Raw genomic sequence first — 18,806 nt, 5'->3', positions numbered from 1 at the left:
CAAATTTTTTTATATTCCTGCAATGTGATGCTTATATTTCATATTTAATATTTTACTTGCTATGTCATTTTATAAATAGACTATCCATTTTTCGATCATTATTTTATAAATCAATTTTTTATCAGCAAATTATTAGTCGATTCTTATTTTTGTTTATTGTTATGAGTGAAGATTAAAGAATTTTAATTTATTAGTCTTTTTAATAATTTCAATCCTCTAGAATATATCTTAACAACGAAAAGAAATTATACATATGATATAATTTTATCAGAATATTCTAGAATTGCTCTTTGTGATAATGGTGACAGCGATGATATTGATATACATTTTCAAAGACAATAAGTTCGATAAAATGTTGCGATACATAATGATTTATAATAATAAGTGTTATTGAAATAAATGATAATGTTTGAATCAATATCTTTAATATGCAAAAACAAGATAAAGAGAGGAAAAAAAAATCTTATTTAAAAATAATAGTGTTTTACAAGTGTATATTATTAATATATTATTAATTAAAAATCTATTTAATTTGCATGCAGTATATAAATAAAAAAAAGATTTATCCTTGTATCCTTTTTTACCTCCTTCTTTCCACTTTGTAGGTATAAATATTAACATGAATGACTTTAGAAAATATTGGTAAATTATCAAATCTGAAAATTGGAAAAATCAAAAATATCAGGTTTCGTGATCATAAAATAATAGGTCGATTCGTCCACTAATTCATTCGTTTATTCATTTATTTATTTTATATTCGTATTCGTATTTAGTTCCTTACGACATTGGTAAAACGGTTATGTACATAACGCCGTAATAAGCTATGACTAGATGCATTGACGGTTTAGGACTGTCTTGGAAATGTTACTAACAACACGAGAAAAAACGTTAACAGAGGGAGCTCCGATTTCGACCACGTTAAATGAGGAGTAAAATGATCCTGTTCGAAAATGCTCGACCGTTTCGCGTCGCATTATCCTTTCGTTTCGTATTATATATCGCGTTTCGCATCGTGTATCCTTTTTTCCGTTGGCGATTTATTTCGTTGTTTAGGAGCGTTACTATACATATACGCTTTCTCATCATTTTATCGATCGTCGATAACACGTTCTTTCTTACTTGACGCGTGTACAGAGGATACGCGTGTGTGTCGTTCGTTGATCGTTTTTCTTAATTCGAAATTAAAGCTACAAATCTTACAAATTATTAAGATTTCGTGCTACGTTTATTACGTTCTCGTCTGTACGTACAGTATAAAATACTAGGCGATTCTATGTGAGTCTTGTTAGGAGTGCTACCCGTTTAACCACGAATGATCGTCATTCGATGTAACGGTGAACCGACTCGCATTTAACGCGTTTTTTTTTTTTTTAATTATTATTACTTTTATCGTAATGTGCTTATTTACTATACAGAGATGGAAAGAAGGCACTCGAAACGGCACTTGCTATCTCGTATTATTATCTAGTCACGCTTCTATATCATACATCGTTGGAAGAGCAATGACGCAATTAAAAAATTGCAGATTATTAATTAAATACACGACTAGCCTCAGAAATATCTAATCCCTCCAATATCTTTTTAATTTAATTGTAGGAACAATTGCCTTTTTTTTTTTTTTTTTAAATAATTAGATACAATACTTTAGTTATAATATCATTACATCGACAATTTTATCACACTAGACTTAGTTTAACTTGTGAATGATTTTAATTTATTTTATCGAATATTTTTATTCATCGTTTAATTACGTTCGTTTAATTAATTTTGATTAAGTAAAATCAATCTTCTTCGTATATCCAGATCGACAATACGATCTAAATTCGGCCTAGTTTTATTAATTGCATTGGATTCGTTAGAAATAATCGATCGAATTCTGCCGAATGCCTTTTTTCCTTATCTGCACAATACTCAAGTACATAGGAAATTGTTGGAGCGTGGCGGAAACGCGACTGGAAACGCGTCAAACTTATATACATGTACACCACTCTCCTACCTTTATCGTAGGAAACGAGTATCTCTTTTTCTCTCTCTCTTTTTTTTTTCTTCTCAGAATCTGAATGATTGCCGAAATTGAACGTTTATTTTTCGGATGTTCCCTCTTGTCAATGGCAGGTACACGGACGTATTGACTCGACGAAGACCAGAATATATCGCGCGCAGCAGGAAGAAGAAGAAGAAGAAACTGTTGAAAATCAACTCTAGTCCTATTAATCAAGCAGAACGCATAATGATATATAATACGTATACGTATTGTGTACAACTTGTGTATACGTGCCAAATATAATTTGTATATAATATATATATATATGTATGTATATATATTATCTGTATACGTATATTCTCATTTCCGTACTTATATATATATATATATATGTATGCGTGTGTGTATATATATATATATTAAGTCGTACAATATAAAATCTACAGCCACAACAATTAACAATTAATCATTGACGGGTCAATAAACAAGTAATCATCCTAATTATTTTTGAATCAGATACAGTTCGAAACAAATTTTTCGTTGGTCCGTTGTTCGAAAATTGGTGGACAAGGGGAAGGAGGACGGGTAAATACATTCGATGGAAACGTACGTAAAATGTTTTTAAGCCGCATCGCATATTGACTTTAAATGTACGACTACATCTATTAAGGACACCCAACAATTGATCAAAGTTGCATTAAAAGTATCTCAGCCTAAAGACGTACATCTACGTAACGCTACTAATTAATCTCATTTTTATTGACTATAATTTGCACCAATTTTCGAACGCTGTCGCACGAAAATTACAAATAATCGAGGCTACGAGGTATTCGCACACGAATATATAGGGAAGAGAAATAAAATTCTAGCGGAGCAATGATTCTCTTTTTCTCAAGAAAAAAAAAAAAAAAAAAAAAAAAAAAAAAAAAACGATCTCCGTCAACGAGAGAAGGCCGAACAACTTTTTGCTCCCTGCCCTACCAGTCTATTTGACGTGTTTTTTTTTTTTTTTTTTTTTTTTTTTTTTTTGCATAATACACATAGAATAATTTTTTTCTCGCCCTCTCCACCTGTTAATGATTACTGAGCATTATGGCGACTATACTTCATTGTGATATAAAGCTGCGACCTCATTGAAGCAACAATGAGAAACTTTACGTGTTGCCTTTACATGTTCAACAAATATCAAATTATAAGTAGCATTTTCAAGTCAACGGCAAAGCGATACAATTAGAGGAACATTTCAGGTTTTGTTTCAAAGCTATATTTCCTAGTAACAAGGAACATGTGTTGCTTCAATAAGAAATAGCAATTTTTTTCGTGGAATATTAACAAAAAATTTTTCTTGTTACGATTATTTAATAAGAATGCAGCCTAAGAGATTGACGCCAAGACAGTTGTACGTGTCCGGTATGCACACAAACGAGAATTTGATGATTTTTTTTTTTTAATCGATGTAGCAAATGAATCAGCCTTATTTTCTAATAAATTTTTCGTACGTTACGAATCACAGGACCGTAATCCTAATTTAATATAATAATCCTCCTCTGAAACGATACGAACGTGATTTTGGAACGTGATCACCGTTACTTTTACACATCCTTAGTTCGCTATACTTTACATCGCAACACCTTGTATCAAGCAAGCTTCGATATATATTCTTCGATCATTGAACGGATTGCCAACGTGTAATTTGTATAAATACGTTGGAACGCATTAAATTCTCGTTTTACTTTCCTATCGATCGATCGAACGATTGACAAAATTGCAATCGATTTTCGTTAAAGTACACGTACACGTACACGTACACGTACACGTACACGTACACGTACACACACACACACACACACACACACACACACACACACACACACACACACACACACACACACACCCTATATGGAGGTGCAATTTGAATTACGATACGATCGATCGACCGAGCATGCTGTGTCGTATGATATCGATAAATGGTAAATATCAACGTATATTCGCCTGAAGCGCTAACGATATAACAAATAATGGTAGTGAACAAACACGTAGAACGTCCCGTAATTATATAAACCTAAGCTATCGCGTGTATTCGTATATATATACTTTTCTACATGTTACGTATTGTATATATACACGTATGTATCGCTACAGCTATATATATATATATGTATAATGCGCAATGATGCGTATTGTATGTGCACGCGTATTGCAATATAGGCAATATATATATAGCGTACTATACACATAACCTATATCAACGGAACACGTGTGCATATAACATACGTGTAAGGTTTACGCTAGACGCCTGCGCGATCTTTGCGATCTATCGACTTACCGCGTACATTCTCGAACGCAATTATCGATATCTTTCCATCTTTTATACCTCCTTTCTTCCATACAAACGCCACTTTCACGTCACGCATAAGCATGCACACTGTACGCGGTACGTGACATATATTGCACGTATGTATGAAAAAACGCTTACCAATGGAGACAGATAAATATATATATATGTAAATATTAATAATATTTAATTAGCCACGGATTACGGTAAGTTTAATTTTCGTTTGGATTTCACCGCTGGTCCGTTATCGACTTAACAACTACTGGTATAGTATAATACATTAGGGTAGAACGAAAAAATTAGAAATTATGTTGTAATAGTGAAAAAAAACTTGTCTCTCTAACGTTTTATTATTAATCGTAATATTCTATATCTTAGTCTTACGTTTAAATTTATTGACGTTTTAGAATATCTAATATAAATGAGCAAATAATAGATTTCATCAGTCTACTTTGATAAATTCGTATTATCTAAAATTATTATATAGGCGTATATCGAGAAATGAATAAAAGTAATTTTTGAATAACTTACTTAAGCAGTTAAAGTTTTAAATTTGAAAGCTTCTTTTTAACAACTTAAACAAATCATCGTAGAAGACAATTTCAATTCACTATCATGACTAGCATCAAAAAGATTAGTTATCCTACTAATTCGTTCCACCCTACTATACATATATTAATCTATAAACCTTTATCGATCGATCATCTTTGCAAAATGGCCATGCAACAGACAGATCGAAATATTTCGGAAACAGAAGAATGCCGATCGTTATCCTTTACACGCTGATCTCAATGATCGCGCAGAGTAACGTTGTAGATACTTTCATCGGATAAGGCTGCATTAATTATTGTCTCTTTTGTTATCTCGTCTCGTGCTCGTTGAAAGTGTACCCTTGTCTCTCTTTCACCTTCTTCCGTCGATTCTAATTTCTTTGCAAAACCATCCTTCCGGTTTTATTTTTTATACTCCTCTATACTCACCTCGCAATAATAAATCTTATATTGTATATCATACTTTTCTCTCTCTCTCTCTCTCTCTCTCTCTCTCTCTCGTTAAGCCGCTCTTTAATTAATTAGCAGATATCGATATTACTTATATAACCTTTTCTTTTTTACGCAACGCATCGTTGCCTTATGCGTCTCGTATGCTAAAGTGTTGTAACAGCATTCGAACATTCGTTCTCGGTTCGTCTCGGAAGCATTCACGATTTATATCGCTCAATAACTTTTTAACATCATATTTATATTTTCGTTAAAGGACGTTAAAAGGTGAAAGAAGAAAGATAATACAGCGAAAAGAAACGCGTAAGGAAAACGTAAATATATAATAATTAAATTCGTAAAAAGATGAGTAGCGAGGATTGATTTAGCGTGATTGGATATTCATCGAGAAAAAGAGATTATAAATTTCAACGTGAAATTTGGTTAAGAACGATAGGCTAGTTAGCATTAGCAACGTCCATCGATTTTTTTCGAATTAGATACGTAACTTAAATAACGTAAAAAGATATACAAAAGGCTAATATATTCGTGAAATCCTTTCGAAAACTCGATTCTAGAGGTAAAAACAAAAAATTGATCAAATAAATTAACGTTTACGAAGGTGAAGATGAAGCAAGGCGAAAACAGAGTATTACAATGGTGTAACGAAGATAAACAGATGTCACTCTTATCGACTTGCTTCATTTAATGCAATTTTCTTTTCAATTAATAAATAAGACTCAATCAATATTTTTATACATCAACTTTTGTTTGTTTTAGCCTTTAAAAAATGTTCCATGAATATATCAGCATTTTTAATTTAGAATTTTAATTTCGAAAATGAAAAAAAATTTTTCAACAGCATGTATAATCATTATGATAGAAATTATCAAGTATCAATTCTATTCTATACGATTGATAAAATATTTTAAAATAAAATTAGTAATCATAAAACTAGTAAAAATTAAACGATATAACGTGTGAACACTTGAAAAGAAAAAAAAAAAAATTATAGTAAATCCTTATTCAACGTTCTACATCGCTTTTGTTGGTTCGAACGAACACGAATTACTTCATTGTGATTTAATCGTTTTATCAATATACTAATTTTCTATAATTAATGCGTTGATTAGAAAAATCTGTCAAAAAATTGTTTCTAGGAAAGTCAAGTTTTTTCCGCGTGAATAGATGGAGCTGATCCTTTTGCGTTGCGAATTGAAAAGAATTCGTTCATTTTAATTAACATACGCACACACGTATCTATATGGAAATACGTGTGCACATCGCGTGTATGTGCGTGATCAAAAACGACGCAATAAGAGAACAATGATGAATTTTTAAAACAACAATAATATAATTATTTGTATGCTAGTGTACACTGCAAATATGTATTAATGTGCAAAAATTAAATTAAAGAAAATGAAAACACGAATGAACGAATTAATAATCGCACGGACGGACGAATGATTACGCGATGCGAGGAAATGTCGACTCGATGTCAAGTTGCGAAAAATATTTAAAATGCGTATAATGATTTAGGGAATAATCATAATATATATGTATATATAAGTGTATATATGTATATAGATATAAGGGAAGCAAAGAACTGCTTTCAATTGGAAAAGTAATTTCATCAATAAAACTAGAATAGGAAGAGTCGAATAATAAAACAGCTTTGAAAGAGCAACGCGTCCCACGAAATCGAAATAAAAGATTTAACGAAAACGATTGTCTCGAGTCTTCAGTCTGCAATATTTTGCTCATCGACGATTCGAAGAGTTGATTCGATCAATCGAAACGCTTCTATCTTACTATTGTAGTTCTAAATGGCCTAATATTTAATAAATTAACGTTTATTAACGTTTTAATACTGTAAGTGTATTGTCCGTTTAATTGATTTCAAGCATACAAGTTATGCTAATGTTATTTTACGAATGAGCCTTCTCTCTTCTTGATTTTCTGTTTTTTTCTTCTTTTTTCTATTTTTCCGTTTTATTCTCTTTTTTTTTTTTTTAAAAGAAGGCTCGATCAACATTTTGCAAGACAACGAGTGGAAGAGAAATATTCAATGGAATACTGAGAAACTTGTTCGTTCGCGAAGATTGATTGATATTTTATTAAAAAGTGAAATTTATGCACTGTGGAAAATATATCGCTCAAATTTGAATAGATCGATTTAAAGAAAGTAAAAAAAAAAAAAAAAAAAAAATCATATAAGTACTTATACATATTTATAAATAGATCCCGAGACAAACGTATTTAAAAAACACTTCGATCCTGATGCAAATTGTGATCTTGTAATCTTTTTTCTTTCATTCCTTTCTTACTTCTTGCAATTCTGATTTATAGATAGAAATTATTAAAGTAGTAAATAAGAAGCGAAAAAGGGTAGAAACAAGATTAGAAACGGAAGGCAGAAGAAAAAAAAGAAAAAGAATAAAAAAGAGAAGAAGAAATATAAGAAGAAGGTGTTGAACGAAAGAAACAAGAGGAAAGAAATGTAAGAATTATAAAAAAAAGTATTCGAAAATTCTTTCATTATGCATTAACCGTGTGGCATGTATATAATGTAATGAGATCGAGTGCAATGAGAACATTTTCATCGAGCATGCTGTCGGTTGCTTGTATGCGCGCACACACACACACACACATACATTCACACACACATGTACACGTATCCCCTCTTCTATTCTTCTCTCTCATCCTCCTCTTCATTCCTAATGCTTCATTTTCCTCGCTGACTTCTATGCACGTTTTTTTTTTTTAAAACGTGCTATAGCATGACGGAGGATTCATTTCACCAAAGATATTTAGCTCGTAGAGTGAGGCAAATGTGATAAACACCAAGTACCAAATCATCAGTATCACCCCGTACCGTCGATCTAACTTCCAACCATTCAAATGGGTCGCTAGTACTAAGAATATCACTGTTGACAGTAAAGATACTGTCGAATACGTCAGACCTGGCGATAAAAGAACAAGAATTTTTGATAGATTCGTTTTACATCCGTTAATTTCAATCAGACGAACGTAATCCATTAAATTTGTAACGGGTTCGAAATTTAATCCAACTCTTACCTCGACTGGTGACGTTCACGTGCGAGCCTGGCTGTATCATCGCAGTTTGTATAAACCAAGGAAGCCCGAGACAAACTAGAATATCGAAGACGTTACTTCCAACTGCGTTGCTCACCGCCATGTCGCCAAGTCCTTCTTTAATCACCGCCAATGATGAAAGAGCATCAGGTACGCTGACGCCAGCAGCGACAAATGTTAAACCCATCATCGTGTCGGGTATACCGAGAGTACTGCCTATGGAATATCGAATATCGGTGATGAAAAGAAATAGAACATAACGAAATAAAGACACATTGAAGTTTATTCTTTAATAATTGTTGGAAAATTTGTCTTACCTATAATCGTGATCATCCACACCATGATGTAACTATAGAAACTGATCCAAACCATCGATACGCAGAAGGTAAAGGGATACCAATTCCGAAATTTTTCTTGGCGGCAATCTGGCATCGTTGCGCGGCACATAAAATGAATCGGGTAAACAAGGCCCCACGTGAAAAGTGTCCATTTGCTGCCATCTGTAGGCTTCTCTAAAGGTGATATTTCGTTTGGATCTGGTTCCTTCGCTTTGTAATACTCTGGTTGTTTCGGAGGTGCCGCTTCGTTCGTTTCAGGTGCGGTTGGTCCTCCTGTTGCCGCTGTAGATAAGATGATCATTGTATTTTTTTACTTCTTATTTTATTTCTTTCCAATTGATATTGATTTCCATTTGATAGATAATAAGGTAATAGAATCATCTCCCATTTCAATAATCTTTTACGGAGTTTTTAATTTTCAAGATATTTGCAAAAAACGTTAGTTTAAATATATATAAATTTTCAAATATATATAAATATATATAAATTTTGCGTTTAATAGAGTGTAGCTTTTTTCTTTTGTACTCTCATTCTATAAAAATCTAATTCAAATCAAGTTCTATTTTAATTTGTCCAAAAATGACTTTAAGTTAGGTTAGATTCTTTATAGATTGAAGATGTATTTTTTATTATAACATATATGTATATATTTATACATAAATATTATAAATATTCACTCTTAATTTGAGAGGAAATCTTTAAAAAATATTCGGCAATTAAATATATACAATGATAAATATATTTTTGTGAATATTTCAAAAATTAAAATTAAAAGAATTCACTTATTATCGTTGGAAAAAGTTGTTCAAAATGATGAATTTTGATAACATATTTCAAGATCATAAACTAGAGGTAAGTCTACATATCTTTATCTTTTTTTTTTCTGAAATAAATTACTTATAAGAAGTTAATTTATGAAAGTAAATCAAACCAGACATTCAAACACTTGTGTCGTAATCGTGCGATTACCTTCATGTGTTTTATATTGATCCGTAGGAGAGCAAGGCCCTGTGTATGACAGTCGATCCTCTTGCAATGATCTGTAACTAACGAGAGCGCTTTCTTCCGCGGGTTCGTCGTCTTTTGGTAGAAAAGGTATATTGTAAGATTTCGCCCATCGTTCCAATCTACTGTTGAAAGATAACGCCACACAATATACACCGTACATAATCAACATGAACAATGATTCCATCCTGAAAGAGAAAATTTAATACATGATATTGCGAAGATATATCGTCGAAAAAAATAAATTTTGATAAAACTTTGAAATTCTCTTACCATGATATGGATTCGTTGTAAATTGTGCCGAGCATTATCAATATCGATACCGCGTAAAAGAAACAATCCCGGCAAAGGGGCCACCAATTCAATTTTGACACTGTTGTTGTGCAAAGCCCGCAAACCGATATCACGAACATTATATTGAATACCGCGCTTCCAATCACACCGCTTATCTACAATCCCAACAGCAATTCGCTATAATTTTCTCATAATAATAATCTCGAATTTGAAATTTGAAATTCAATCAGACGTTAGATATTATTCTATATGATTTGATCAAGAACGAAATACTTACTCCAATATCATCTTTGGCAAAGAAAACACCAATTACCACAGTTGCCAATTCGGGGGCTGAGGAACCGGCAGCCATGAAAGTTGCTCCAGCAACATCAGGAGACAATCGTAGCTCTGCGTGCAAAATTTAAGATTTTTGTTAAGATCCTTTTGAATATTTCTAATAACAAAAAAACACAACTTTCACATTTCTCTTTTCGAAAATGAAGTTTTACCTTCGCAAATTCGGTCCAAACTGGAGACAAAATAATCGTCGCAAACGATGGCAAGGCCTAGAAAAGTGTAGATTGCGGCTAAAATATGGATGATCAATCCACCGTGTTTCCTAGCTTGTGGGCCCATTAAAGGTCGTGGAAATTGTTCGATCGCTGGAGGTGAACAGTTTTCTCTTCGCGGTCTCCATGTTGCGCGCTCGTATTTTAAAGTGGTCGTTGATGGAACCTAGAATCTCGAATAAGCAATATCTCTTATTTGCGTCCAACCGAAAATCAAACGACCTCCAATGGAGAATCCAAAAACGGATTTGATAAAATATCAGAGTCTCACCGTTGTGGTTCTAGGAACATTCTTAGATAAAATCGTTGTGACTTCTTTCTTAGGGACCACCGCCTTTCCAACTAATTCCTCCTTTGACTTTTCATGCGCTTCCTTCGATTTTTCTTCCTCCTTTATCTTCTCTTCTTTGCCTTTCTGCTCTTGTTTCTCGCTGCCCACTTCCTCCTCCTTGCTCTTCCCTTCATTTTTTTCATCTATTTCTTTCGCTACACTTTCCACCGATAACGGCTCCTTGATAATCGTTTCCTCGACCGTGGTCGTAAACGACTCCAAGGTAGATTCTACGGTCCAGTTTTCCTCGCGATCCGTAGAACTGGGATAAGTGGAAGTCAGCTCTTCAGGTATTTTTGCACAAGTGATGTACTGAACTAACACATATACGATGAAGAGACCTATGCGCAAAGGCCGTCTTTTGCGCCGCGAATTACTTTGTAACTGAATTCGCCTCATTGTCTTCGACTGGAACATATTTCATGTAGATTTATAAACGTACGTGTCTTTTTTTTTTTTTTATATCTAAATTGAAAAAAGAGAATTAAACTATTTATTTGCATTAATTAATGGGAAATTAAATAAATAGATAGAATTAGGTTAGTAGATATTTTTTGTTATAATTCGATTTCTTTAGGTGGAAACATTTCTCAAAAATTAAAAGTTTGAGAAACTTGAGAACTTTTGAGAGATTTTGAGTAATTTTCTGTTTCCTTATATCTTGAATTTTATATTATGTATATAAAATAGTTGTTAGAAAAAATATACAAAATTTTTTAAATTTATTTACTCCAAGATTGAAATTAATAACAGGAAAAAAAGAATTGAATCGCAGTATTGCTTGCATCTTTGTAAAATAAAGTTTTAAATAAATTAAAATTTTTTAGTTAATTGTAAACTATTTATTTTATTTCTATTATTCGAATTATTATAAGTTGAAAATATTTGGAATTTTAGGATATTATCTATCCGAATAGAGAGATATATATAGGTCAGTTTCATTCGTAAAAGTATACTAGTTTGTGAGTAATGTTATGTAACTTTTATTTAACGTTCAACATATTTCAAGTTCCTCGATTTTGTAAATATTATTTTTTAATTAATTAATAAAGCCATTAGCTGGCTTTGAATCCAATAAAATATTGAAAAAATTTAATTGTTTTTGTTCCAATATATATTACGTATCGATCGTAAGAAAGATACTTATTTAATGATTCGTAAAGCACACAAACACATTTGATATATACAGCTACCATATTAACTATATCACGAATAACAATATTTAACGATAAATAAAGATGTTTTACGAACAAACAAACGAAGATATTTAAGAATATTTAAGAATACTTAATATTTGAATATTCAAATATTCTCTGAATAAACAAAAGAGATATAAATTTTTCATTCGAATATCTATTTTTATCAGAAAATAAAAAATTAACGAGAAGAAAATAATTTGATACAATTGTACGATAATTTTATAATCAATATTATGATAGAAAATAGAATATTTGTGTTAAATATAACACGATCAATAACACTTGTGTTAAAAATAAAAATATATATACGATATACGAAATATATTTAAAATTGCATGTGAAATATATAGGTTTATTTATGGTTAATCCGATATATTATTTTTTCTGGTATATTCGAGTGTATTCAGATATTTTTTTACATATTTACAATTAATCATAGAAGTATTTGTTCCTTATATTATAAAAATTTAATTTTGTTTCTATATTTTTGACGAAGTTTAATATATACGTAATGGATTATATATATGTGATAATTTTTTTCAATAGAACGTTCAAAGTTTATTTCTTCGTTTTTTTAGTTTCGTTTTTTAAATAACTTTGTAGTGATACGAGATAGAAATAAAAAAAATGATAAATTATAAAATTTTTAGTTTTCAATACTTATCATTGTTGTTTAAAATATATAAATGAAATTGTATTCAAAATACAAATCAAGAAATTTTGAAATTTTTAATTGATTGAAATTGATTTTACTTCCTTAAAAAAAAATTTTCCATTGATAAAAAATTACTTCATTATGTTTTATATATATATAAACTTTTAATAAAATCAAGATTTTTGGATAAAATGAATTTTCTTATAATGTAAAATATTTCTATGATTGATTCTATATACTTTATATATATATTTAAAAAAATATCTATTAATTTATAAATAATGACATCTATTTCATATTAAAAGAAAAAATAGATTGTATTTTTTCGATCAAATGATTTTTATAGCTAAACATTTAAAATTATTATATAAAATTATATTAGATTTTGCAATCTGATCACAGAATTAATATATTCGTATTCTTCATATAAAAATAATAAAAAATAACAAAAAAATAAAATAAATCTTTCTGTTATTATTTTCACTCAATTATTTTGTAAAAATCATTAAAAAAAAAAAATCATTAAATTTAATTGAAAGAAAACTTGTACATTTTTTCAACATGTTTTTTTTATATTCGAATTATTTCTTTCTGCTCTATTTGATTTTTATGTTTATTTTTATAGATAACGATCGAAATTTAAATATGGACGAATTAGAAATCAAAAAGATATTCGATTAACAATTAAAAATTATTAAAATTGAAAAAATTATTTGTTAATCCATTGAGTAAATAAGTCTTCACGTGATCTAAATATTTGAAACTCTGTAAATGTATATAATACATTTAGTAGCAAACGAAATATAGATACAGAAACCATAAAATTACGTATCAAATTATTAAAGTGGAGATTCCCGTTTATCACAACTATATAATTATAATAAAAAGATAATATAATTAACTTCTTGCTACGTATAAAATTTAACTGCGATAAGAATTTCGATAAGAATATTTGTGATGAAATATGAATATGTTTCAAAATCGAAATAACAAATCGCAACAAAGTTTCATTTAAACAGAACAGTTTTTTCATCGACAATACCGAAATAATTTTAGTTACAATTAGCACATGAATATAAGAGCGTGGGGAAAATGAAATTGTTAGTGAAAGTGACCCAATTCGAGGTTTCTACCGATCGTTAAATGGTAGAACACGGCGTATGTATGTATGTATGGTAGCTCGCAGTCCGGCTTACCCCTTTCTCAGAAACGTTGCACATTATGCACCAGCAAATTCGACGTCGCCAATGTCTTAAAACAAATGTCTTAAAACATGCAATCAGCACCGATTATCGTCACGCAAAAGGTGGTTTAACAATCAGTCATTTAATAATCGAAAACACCCTTTTGATTTTTTTTACACTCAATAATCCGTGGAGGTTTCTATCGCGAAGGAAACTCGGTATCGAGTGCCGAGTGTTGTCTACCGTCAACGTCGTTGTTACTGTTGTTCGAAAACAGAGATATTAAATATATTCTATTAAAGTAAAGGCAAACTTTATCGCTGCGTCGTACTCGAATTATTGATTTGCATAAAAACTGTCAGTTACAATGCGTTCTCGATGTGTTTGCGCGGTACGTAGGCGTCGTCTTCTTGGAAACGTAGGTGTCGTGCTTACTGAACCACCCTCGAGTTAATACAACGTCCAATATCGTTGTTTCCTTTCATCGATGACTCAGACATTCTTATGCCGTATATAAAATATATATAATATGAAAATCCTATGCTTTCACATCCCTTATCTTTTATTTCATTATTTTCATGTATTTTTTTGTCCCCCCCCCTCCTCTCTTTCTTTACTTTATCCGCTTTGATTTTTCTTATTGTATTGAAATCCGTTGTATTTTTAATTTTTCTCGATTCGTTCCCCCTTTTTTTTTTTTCTTTTTTTTCCAATTTTCGCACTGTTTGTATGTGTTTACGAGGCCATTCCTAAACACTCATACAGACTTTTCGTTTTAACGATCTTTACTCGCACATACCACCCACATCCACCGACCGATACACCATTTATCGTTTGACTGTAACCGCCTGTTTCACTACGTTTATGCGCTGCTCACGAATGAATCCTTTCGCATCTCTTCTCGTACACCATTGCCACCACTCTCCTTTACTATAGCTCGCTCTCTCTCTTTCCCTCCCATATATCTATATATTTTATACTTACACCAACATGTGAGCATGCGCGCACGTGAAACCACCCTGAAGTACCAATCCACCTACACGCGCACGCGTACGTGCATACATCTACACATAGTCCTCTATCTTTTTTCTTTTATTCGCATCCCTTTGATACTAACTGTATCAGATGAATGCGCATGCGCGCCGCTATCAAAATGTCACTATCTGCTATGTGCATTATAACAAAAATGAAAACTGAATGAATAAATTAATGATAACTAACGAAGAAAGAAAGGAGAAAAAAGAAATGAGTAGACAGCTTCACATGAAATTAACTATATTTAACTATATTTAGACGAATAACAAATTGAATATAAATATATAGGATGAATACAATCATGTAAGATGAAGGAAAGATGTATAGGATATGAACCTAAACATGTATATTGAGACCAAAGTATAAGGAAGCAAACATAACAATCCATCCTTATCTTTACGCGATTTCTGCTGTTGTTCATTCGTTGCATCTGTATTTTTTAAAATCGTTAATTCGTTCGAGTTTCCTATATTTTCAATTGTATAAGATAAAAATAGTTTTTTGTTTATAGTTTGCTGAATTTGTACATATATATATAAATAAGATCATTATATATGTAGCGAAAAAAGAGAGGAAGAGTTTTATAAATCATGTCACCGTCCAAAGATAAATGCTAAAAATATCAAGGATTCACAATCTACTAGTTTTTTTATTATTCATAAATGTTATCATTTAATATTCTTTTGCAAATAAAATTTTCGTTATATTTATTAATTATTCGACGCTCATCGATCGAAACATTAATTGGAGTAGATACCAAGGAAACTATAAATCAACAATGTAACAAGCGACATGCAATTGTAAATAAAATTGATGTGTCAAAATATATGACAAGTAAATAATCTAATAAATAATTATTTTACGCCGTATATGATGAACGTAAGAACGTATACTTACTCCGTTTATAATTCGTAAATCTTGTGCCGTATTCGAGTAATCAGTCACAATATTGTAAGTTTTGAAACAAATTTTATCAAATGTTAATTGGTAGTGAAATAAGCTAACTTCGTATCGTCGTAAAATCGAACGAGATTTTACGATTTTACGTTTTTCTATATACAAATACAAATTTCAATATCTTCGTCTAAATATCTATTATAATGTTTATATTTTTATTACAACAAGCACACACCATTCAAGCAGAATTTACATAGGTATGTATGTATCAATATTCCGTGACATGTTTTCAAAATCCATTCTTATGACGTTTAATATATATATCAATTATTGTATTATCTAGGATTTTGATGAAACTTCACAGAATAACCACCGCTATTTGGATCTTTTTGTAGTTCAAAATTATTCGTGGAAAGTCCAAAAGGTTTCAATACCATATTTCCTAAATCTTTCAATTTTCCCAACATTTCAGCTTTCAATTTTTCATTTCTTTCATGAATCAATGGAGGTAATCTCTGTGAAAGAAATTAATGTTAATAAATAATATTAATAATGAATATTACAGAATAAAAAAAATATATTTTCATAATTACTCGAACTGCATAATTTGCCTCTGTATGACCAGGATCAAAAGTTAAAATCTTTTTGAAATCTTCCAAAGCTTCGTCTAATTTCTCTGTCTCTTCATATAGTCGAGCCCTTCTAGCATATACTTTCACATAACTTGGATTTAATTCTATAGCTTTCGTGCAATCAGATATTGCAGATTCTCTATCCTATTTAAATAATATTATATAAATATTAGAATTAAAAAATTGTTTCTTTGAAAAGTATATTCTTCATATAATAGCATTACCAAACATTTTAACTTTGCAGCAGCTCTGTTGGCATACAAAATGGATCTCTCTTTACTATAGGCTAATGGACAAGTTTGAATTCCTTGCGTATAAACAGATATTGCTTCAAGGTATTCTTCGCGTTTAAATAAATCATTTCCTTCATTTTTATATTTTTCTGCTTCTGCTTTAAGAGTCTGAAAAAAGAAAAAAAATATATAAATTTTGTGATGTGTTTTTATCATTTTTAAAATTCTAAAAAATCTAAAAATTATATAAATAAATACAAACTTCTTTTTCTTCTTCAGAAAGATTTTGTTCTCTTTCTTTTAATATCTCTTCATCCATATTATCTTTTTCATGATTTGCATCCCCTTTACACTTTGTTTCCCAATTATCATCATCATTACTGTTTCGTTTTATACGTTCATTGCAATCATTCGATAGATTACCATTTTTCGATTCTTGGATATTGTCGTTTGACGTAGTATAATTATCATTTTCTTTGATACAAGAACTTTCTAGATCTTTCGTAAGCTCTTCTATAATTTCTTCATTCGTTTTTAAACGTTCAGATTTGTCGTCCATCGCGGCGTTGTTTTTTACGTGATGATTTAATACCTGATCTTAACGTATACAACCAATCATTAAGGTTAACTACAGCATTACATGCACAAGCAGACGACTCTGAACTTGTATGTCAACTATGGTTGGAGATTACGTTGACGTTTCTTCGTAATTCACGCATTTGTCATCAGAGAGCGCTTTATGCGACTATAATGACATCTATTTCCGATCTTTTATCTATAACATAGGAAATATATAACTTTTCTTAATAAAAATAAACCATTCAAGAGAAAATCCAAAATAGGTAATGATTTTTGTTATTTTGATAAAAAAATAATTCATGTTTTCCATGTACAGAAAAAATTTTATTTATACGTAGCAAATATAATTCATAATTTTTACGAATATAAATAAATTAAATAATGCAATGAATAGTTTATTTTAAATATTTAATGTATGTATTTTTATATTATTATTTAATATTATATATTTTCATATTTTTACACTTTTAAATTTTTTCGTAGGTACGTAAATATTGATATTATAATAAATTTTTATGTTTGTTTTTATTTAGTACATAAACAATATGAAACTCTAGTTTAAAATCATATTATTTTAATACTATTCTAATAAAAAGAATGTATATATATTCTTTTCTATAATATATATATATATATATATATATATATATTTTACTATAAATATTTTATGTTTCATTAATGAATAAAGACAATAATTATTAAATTATTCTTTTTTCTTTTTTTATGTTTTATACTTTATGCATATTTCAATATAGCATAAATTATGTTCAAAGGAAAATAAATTATTTGTACGTGTATGGAACAATGAAAGAGGAGAAATTATATCCAACTAGAAATGATCAGAGTAAACCTAGGAATATTGTAAGTACGTGCTCTAGTCTCATTAACCTTACCAGCTCGTCGAGTATGCAATAAGTTATTTGCTCATATTCTGAGTTATATAGTTGTAAATAAAATATAAAATATAATAAATAAATAATAAATAATTTAACGAAAAATAATTTAATTTAATTTTGTAGATAATTCAATACACCTGAATCGATTTTTGTGATTCTCTTGTGTTTCTTTTGTTTTTATCTTTTTTTTTAAATAAGAAAAAAGATACAATTGACGAACTTCATCACAATAATATTAAAATATTGAAATTAAATACTATTTATGGTTCGATAGTAACTATGAGTAATTCGGCGAAAATGGATTGTACATAAGGATTTCATTTCCGTTAAAATGATAAACAGGATTTTAGGTCATGAACTATTAAACTGTCTTTAAGGAGGAATGAGATAAATAAGGATTCTGGTATTGCAGCCTGCGGCTTTTCTTTATCACAAGCTTGATCTATTACATCTAGTAAAATTTCGATCAGAAGAGAAGTTTTATCAGATACGTCACTCTGAAGTCACTGTTTATTTTTGCATTTATATGTTATTTATCATCACTGGCATATATTACAATATTATGCAAGAAAAACGTATAAT

At 30.2% G+C, this 18,806-nt stretch overlaps 2 protein-coding genes and 1 long non-coding RNA gene across 3 annotated transcripts; 1 reads left to right on the top strand and 2 right to left on the bottom strand.

Moving 5' to 3' along the window:
* Nucleotides 1–717: 717 nt before the first annotated feature.
* Nucleotides 718–14,557, bottom strand: LOC100863971 (putative sodium/potassium/calcium exchanger CG1090). Its single transcript, XM_031917588.2, has 9 exons — nt 13,965–14,557; nt 10,855–11,322; nt 10,524–10,749; nt 10,310–10,422; nt 10,012–10,187; nt 9,703–9,926; nt 8,713–9,015; nt 8,378–8,611; nt 718–8,262 (listed from the first exon to the last, which is right to left on the bottom strand). The coding sequence occupies exons 1-9, from the start codon at nt 13,986–13,988 to the stop codon at nt 8,063–8,065; spliced, it is 1,968 nt and encodes a 655-aa protein (XP_031773448.2). The 5' UTR covers nt 13,989–14,557; the 3' UTR covers nt 718–8,062.
* LOC147658344 (uncharacterized) lies at nt 8,962–10,016 on the top strand. Its single transcript, XR_015290670.1, has 2 exons — nt 8,962–9,585; nt 9,730–10,016. It is a non-coding gene; the product is annotated as an uncharacterized LOC147658344 (long non-coding RNA).
* A 653-nt stretch (nt 14,558–15,210) lies between the features above and the next one.
* On the bottom strand, nt 15,211–18,393 carry Ttc1 (Tetratricopeptide repeat domain 1). Its single transcript, XM_003695301.4, has 5 exons — nt 18,222–18,393; nt 17,012–17,524; nt 16,741–16,917; nt 16,478–16,660; nt 15,211–16,399 (listed from the first exon to the last, which is right to left on the bottom strand). Exons 2-5 carry the CDS (start codon nt 17,306–17,308, stop codon nt 16,220–16,222), a joined length of 837 nt encoding a protein of 278 aa, XP_003695349.1. The 5' UTR covers nt 17,309–17,524; nt 18,222–18,393; the 3' UTR covers nt 15,211–16,219.
* Nucleotides 18,394–18,806: the final 413 nt, after the last annotated feature.

This window comes from Apis florea, unplaced genomic scaffold, assembly GCF_048593485.1.
Source record: "Apis florea isolate Af1SG1 unplaced genomic scaffold, ASM4859348v1 contig_2274_pilon, whole genome shotgun sequence".
NCBI lineage: Eukaryota > Metazoa > Arthropoda > Insecta > Hymenoptera > Apidae > Apis > Apis florea.
The sequence above is the reverse complement of the archived record's forward strand: the minus strand, read 5'-3'. Positions and strand labels throughout refer to the sequence as shown.